The following is a 6,939-nucleotide window of genomic DNA, read 5'->3' as shown; positions in this document are numbered from 1 at the left end:
ATATTTATCTATAATACTCAAGAGATGGCACTAGTTTCACAATTTTTGATCATTTATATTTACTTATAATACTCAAGAGATGGCACTAGTTTCACAATTTTTGATCAATCTATATCTTTTCTCACTATTTTTTCTCTTTATCTATACTTCTTCTGTAAAATTTATACGTTCTAAACACAGTTATGATGTGATTATTTATTTTATAATTTTTTTTTGCTTAATCTATTAATTAAAAATTTTAATAGGATCTATTCAAATCAATTTTCCCGTAAGTATCTATATTTTGTATTTTTTTTCACATATCGCAGAAAGAATATACATGTACATAAATTCAATCAAAAGTTTTTTGCAAATATTTCTGAAATTAAGGTTAACCATTATTATGTAAAAAAAAAAAATTAATTAAAATTTTAATTTTTAGCATATTTAAAAATTATCGAAATCAATAAAGATACGTGTTTTCAACAACGTAATTTTTTCTTGTAAAGATTATTTTGATTTAAATTATAAAAAAACTCTTATATAAAAAGAAAAAATGAAAAATACAAGAAAAAACTTTTGTAATGAATTTTATAATAAAATCAAACTTATTTTGTCAATAGTATATCAAAAATTCTTTCGTGTTTGCGTTGATTCGTCTCATTCTCACTTTTTTTAATTTATTTCTTCAATTTTTTCTTTCAATCAATTATTTCAAATATTCTTAGCATGTATCATATATCTAAAATTTTCAATAAAAAATTAATTTCATAATGAATATTATGATAAGATAAAATTATCATTTGTTCCGAAATATTATATTTATGAAATCTTGAAAATGTTTTTAGTAAAGATTAGACAGCTTATTGTATGTGAACAAATGAATATTGAATCGTAACAATGCAAAAAGAAGTTAATTTTTGTCATGTTTATCAAGTATATGAAATTAAAATATGTGAAACGTTCAATCAATGAAAACTTTAAATTTGTTAATAATCTATGCAATATATTATATTACGTCATTTCTGCATTAGTTTCTTTTTAACCTCCATGTCATATTCATTTTGAAAAAAATTTCGAATAACATTATATATTTTAAACAAAATTATTAAATAGATGTAATTTCATTAATGCTATATAAATGAAATATTATTTTATTATAATCTTAACTACTTTTTACCATAAAAATTATTATAATGATACATAATGTAGTATTTGAACTGATATAAACTATGACATTAGTCTACGAAATATGCAATTTTGAATTTTGCTCAATAGAACTGATTTTCTAACTACAGTTTCTCAGTTGCATTATGCATTTCCTTTCTTTTATATTATGCAATGTACGTATGTATTTCGTTATTGTTACAAAGTTATCTCGTTATTTCGCACCATCGTGTCATCATACATAATATATATATGTATGTATAGAATATGGTACACCATTATTAGTTATCCGTGTATTTGTGCTGAATTTACTATAGGATAAGCTTAAAGATAGTTATATATAATTAATGTGCATAAAGTTTCCTTGACGTATGCATGCCAATAATATAATAAAAAATTAATTTATAGGTAACAAATTATTAATAAAAAATATAACAAATATACATTTATTATAAAAATATTTCATTTTTTTGAATTTAGTAATTGTTCATATCTTTTTTAAAATATTACTTTGTTTAGACAATTAAAATTTGTATATGCACAATGTAAATCATTAAAAATGTGATTTTTTAGATATTTCTATACATATAAAAATAATTTCTTGATAACTTTTGTTATTTAAAATAACAAAGATATTTTGTATAGTAATAAATCTTTTGTTTTGAGGATAATTCAATGTCGATCAATGATGGATAGACGTCATAGTTAGTGACTGATTCTCTCATTGCGATAGATATCTAGGAATATAGTAATGGAATGTAATACATATACAATTAATGGATGATGTGTAACATAGAATTTCGGTACTGGCGTTCTCTTCGTGTCTACATTAACGAAACTAACTGCCTCACTAATCAATACAGTTGCAACCACTAGCATATTTTGCATTCCTTAATAGATTAATTTATATATTATAAATCAAATATTAACAGTATATAATATTTAGTTAATAATACTAATAAATATTATATATATATAAATAATAACATTAAGATTTATGTTGTAGTGAAAATGAATGACATAAGATTAACGATCAACGATTATTATTACTACTACTAAATTATAAAAGATACAAGGTAAGATATATAAAATATATAAATAAATTAGTGAAAATATGTATAAAAAATTTGAAACTATATATGAACTTAAATATTTCTGATAATTTAAACGTTTATTCTAATTATTTTTTTTTTTTTAGAAAATTAAATTTGAAATAAAAGTGAAATAAAATATAAAATGTTTTAAATTCAATGCTTATAAAATGTATTGAAGAAAAAGAGAAAATCCATTGAAGTCAGTATTGAGAACCTTAAGATCGTTAAACTCAATATCGAAGGCTTCGTACTCAATACGTAGAGAACAAAATACAGTATCAGTGGCTTATAGAACCTATTCTATCTATTCTAACCTCTTTTAGACTAAAGGATCTGGATTTCAGCGGTAAACGATATAAGATACAAAATCTAGAATTCTAAAAAGACGCTTGAAATTGTAATACATGATGTGGCTTCGAAGATTATCTCCGCTATTTGACTATAAAGAAACATGATAACAACAGGATTATGGTGTTATTTTGGCTCATTTCCATAATTCTGAAATATTGATCTTGTGCAACATTACATGAATCCAAATGCTTTTAACCATTATTGTGTGAATTAAATTATTGATGGTATCACTGGTTTCCATGACCAGTATTATGTTGATTGTTGTTCATATGTAAAATTTAATCTCTAATTTAATATTTAACTTATGTATAAGAATTCGGTACACATGAAATAACGCAATTACGATTAAATAGATTCTAGTGATTTTAGATGTCTCCTAGTACCGTGGTATGTATCCGGAATTGTGTTAGCAATTTTGCATGGGTCAGAGAGGATTTGTGTAGGTTAGATGGTTGAATGTAATTCAGAAGGATTAGAATTATTAAAAATTTTTAAAACAAATTGAATTATATTTAGTATATGAATATATTAATGCGTATTATGATCAATCTTTGAAATGAAATTCTTTGAGATTATTATTAAATTATTATTATTTCGACATTTTTTATAGTTCTTTATAGTTTTATTAGTTTATCAATTTATCAGATATCTATCATATTTATCTATCACCTTAATGTTTTTTTTTTACTTGTAAAAATTAAAAAATTAAAAATTTTTTAATTCATTGTTTTTAATGTCTATGAAACATTTTTTATTAAAATAGAATTTTAATTCGTTTATCGAAGGTTATATTTAAATATGTCTATATATAAATAATTTTTCTTATCAGTGCTATCGAATATCCTCACATCTCATATATTTGTCCGCATGTGGGCGGACATTTATATTTAATCATTACAATCATATTGACATATATTTTTTAGACGAATATTTTTAGTCTGAATTTCATCATCTTATTATATCTTTTCGTATTTCAATTTTATGAAATCAATTGAAATTTTAAATTTTTTATTGTAGGTATAGAACAGTTCTATCTTAGGAATTATCGAACGCTGCGTATAGCCATTAACAAATTACTAAATAAGGCTATAACGATTCGAATAACCCATTCAGGTAAAGAAGAATGTATCACAATGGGACCTAAGAAAATCAGTAAAAGAAACTTCGTTGGCAAAGTTTCGTCAAGTTAGATGAAGAAAATGAACGAAGTGCGATTTCTATCACAAGTTTCAGTCTGATGGAAGACTACTTGGAACGTGTTTCGAATATTGATAAATTTCTTTGTGCAATTTCTTATAATTATAATTTGTTATAATATAATACGTAAGTTAAATTATAAATTATCTCTATTAATATTTCTATAATCATTTTTTCTTGTATTTTATTAAAAAAAGAAGAAATACATTCTTAAATTGCATTTTAATATAAGTATTGATTTAATCTATCGACTTATATATGTTCTTTTCTGATGTTATCGTTATAGTAGAAAAAGTAAATCTGAAAAGTTTTTTTTGAATAAAAAATCATATATTAATGTGCATAGGATATTTGTAATCATGCATATTATTCTATATAATGAATGACGTAAAAAAGAGATAGAAATAAAATGTTTTTAAGTGGCATATGGAATGACAGGAATAACGTTTGTATATTACGTCATTCTTACGTCACTTAGGATAGTAAATGTGGGCGTATGATCAGATGTTGAGTTGGAATTGAGAAAAGATTTAAGTAAAATGGTTTTTGTGTGATGCCTGAAACGAGTAAGACGACTACTAACACAACGCATTGAAAGTGAGCCACAGAAGTTCCGCTTTCTCTCGACCGAATATCGGCTACTTTTCAGAAATATTTTTCTCGGTTCAAGTTACACGGTCCAACAAAACTGTTATATAACTTCTGATATATTTATATACTGAACTCGTACACGATTCGTATTTAGTTGGATGATCATTGTCTAGATATAGAATTATAAGAATTACAGGAGAAGAAATATTAAAAGATAATAATTTAAATTATTTATTAATATTATAAATATTATACATTAAAATTTTATTAAATTTATATTATTTTATATCATATTAATTTATTTAATAAAAAATTATTTAACAAATTGTTATAATTCATTAGTTTTATTGTTTTATTATATTATTATATATATATTATCTTAATAATGATTATATTATTCTAAAATTTATTTATTTATGAATATTGAATATAGAATTCAATAAAGTTAAATAAATTTTTTGAAATATGTAGACGTATCTCCATATCAATTGTATTGCTGCATAGAGGACGTGAACAAGTAGTATTATCGTGGAACAAGGGAAACGATTTCTCAGTGGTACAAGTCAGTATTTGGTGCTAGCTTGGAAGTAATGAACCCATTATTGATACTTCCATATTATTATTTTGCTTAATTTTGCCTATAAATTATCAATTGAATCAGATTCTATAAAGAATTGAAAAATATCATCGATTAATTGAAAAAAAATTATTAAATATCATTATTCAAATATTTTGAATTACGATTATATTGAGAATGTTATTAGTCAGTCGAATGTTATATTGCTCTATTTCGGATGTGATTCGCAAGAACAGCAAATTTTAGACATTGCATGTCTTCTAGCTCGTTCAACTTTATATTATAGTTGCTTCTCACGCGAGAAACAAGACTTCACGTGTAACCATTCAAACGAACCAATTTTCTAACCTAAAATGCGTAGTTTCGATCTTGAGTTTATAGTGTTAATATTATTTTATTAATATTAATGTTATACTATTAATATTATGTATCTATAAATATATGTATTTAAATATCATTTTAATAAAATAATTTTTTGAATATAAAAATATATTTAGCTAATATTGCTAAATATAGTTAATACAGATATGAATTTATCAGTATATCTATAAAAAAAGATGATCAATTCTAAATATATAAAATTAATAGATAAAATGGATAATTAATTTATAATTAAATATAATAAAAGAAATAGTAGTTTTAGTTTGTAATTGAGAAATAAACGTATTTGAGTAGAAAATGAAAAAACTTATTAAAAATACAGATTTTCAATTCGTACTTGTATTATGCTTAATCAATTTCTCATATATATTGAGATCATGTTGAGATACGATCACGTTTTATACGCGAAAAACATTTGAACTCTTTAGGACACGATATTTATCACAATAATTAATACGTTATATGCGAATGTATAATACATTGCACAAGCAATAAAAAAAAAATAAAAATAAAAAAAAGAAGAGAAATTTTAATCAAAACGATAAAAGAAACGATAAAATATCCAGAAAGATTTGAAAAGGAAGTTGACTGAACGTCAATCGAGCGTGCAATCGTCGACAGTAACGTCGAATTAGAAATGAGAAAACAATCGAAGCGAAATGCACGACAGTTCCGCGAGAACAGCCGAAAAGGGTGGTTGATTCGTGGTCGTTCGTCGAAACGATCGTACAACGTCGGTGACGTTCGTAGGTTTCCGACGATACCACGCCGGCGCTATGCCATTTGCTTGACGTAGCAAGATGGCGGCGGCGTGTCGGAGGCGTCTCCGTCCGCACAGTGCTCGACGTCGAGCAGTCCGCGTACGTTCGCAACAACGTTTCATCGCATTAATGTGGTAGTGCACCCGGAATACCGCACACGTCCGTGGCCACAGTATAATATCGTATTTCATACCGTAATATCATCAACAATCAAAGAAACAACGTGTAAGGACGGGACGTCGCGACCAAAACAGAGAAAGAGGCACTAGTGAACTGAATCGTTCTGTTTGGAATAGTACTCGTTGATTTTATTCGTGGTGTGTGTTATTTATCCTTCCCCATATCCTTTATACCTTTGTTCTTCCTTTTTCCTTTTCCCTCCGTTCTCTTTCTCTTGTTTTACATCCTTTTCTTTTCTCACCTTTTGTCCACCAATTTCTTGCGAAATCTGCTTATACATATACATATAATATATATATATACACGCGCGTATATCTCGTTTCTTTCGGTCCTGATCCGTGTTCCCTCTATCCGTCCCGTTTTTCTCTGTGATCGTTGTGAAATGCCCTTAACCGGTCGTGCCTCGAGACGACGACGAGGACGTGGCGCCTATCGTTGGTGTACGGTTCCTTGACGAGCACGGGATACGTGCAAACCGGCGCATGCACTGCAGCCCCTGCTACTATGATAATAACGAGAAAGGTGGAACGGTGGGCGCTCCTCTTAAAACGAGAGGCGCTCGGCCGAACCTACGGTGCACAAAAGCGGTCCGAACAAACATCCCGCGGTGCTACGGCAATGCTGCCTTATTCCGGCCGGATAGATGACAACATCGACACCG

At 26.8% G+C, this 6,939-nt stretch overlaps 2 protein-coding genes across 2 annotated transcripts in view; both read left to right on the top strand.

Annotated features, from left to right (window-relative positions):
• Nucleotides 1-5,897: 5,897 nt before the first annotated feature.
• Nucleotides 5,898-6,939, top strand: part of LOC102676760 (protein unc-13 homolog B) — a 352,205-nt gene continuing 351,163 nt past the window's right edge. Inside the window, exon 1 of the mRNA XM_031514136.1 lies at nucleotides 5,898-6,415. The gene's annotated coding sequence lies outside the window, so the exon portion shown is untranslated. The remainder of the gene's footprint in view (nucleotides 6,416-6,939) is intronic.
• The window catches only part of LOC102675713, a 1,187-nt gene continuing 659 nt past the window's right edge, over nucleotides 6,412-6,939 (top strand). Inside the window, exon 1 of the mRNA XM_006608799.2 lies at nucleotides 6,412-6,939. Within this exon, the coding sequence (XP_006608862.1) occupies nucleotides 6,783-6,939 (157 nt within the window). The 5' untranslated portion in view covers nucleotides 6,412-6,782.

The sequence above is a fragment of the Apis dorsata genome, unplaced genomic scaffold (genome assembly GCF_000469605.1).
Source record: "Apis dorsata unplaced genomic scaffold, Apis dorsata 1.3 scaffold_44, whole genome shotgun sequence".
NCBI lineage: Eukaryota > Metazoa > Arthropoda > Insecta > Hymenoptera > Apidae > Apis > Apis dorsata.
This window is presented reverse-complemented; position numbering and strand designations above follow the sequence as displayed.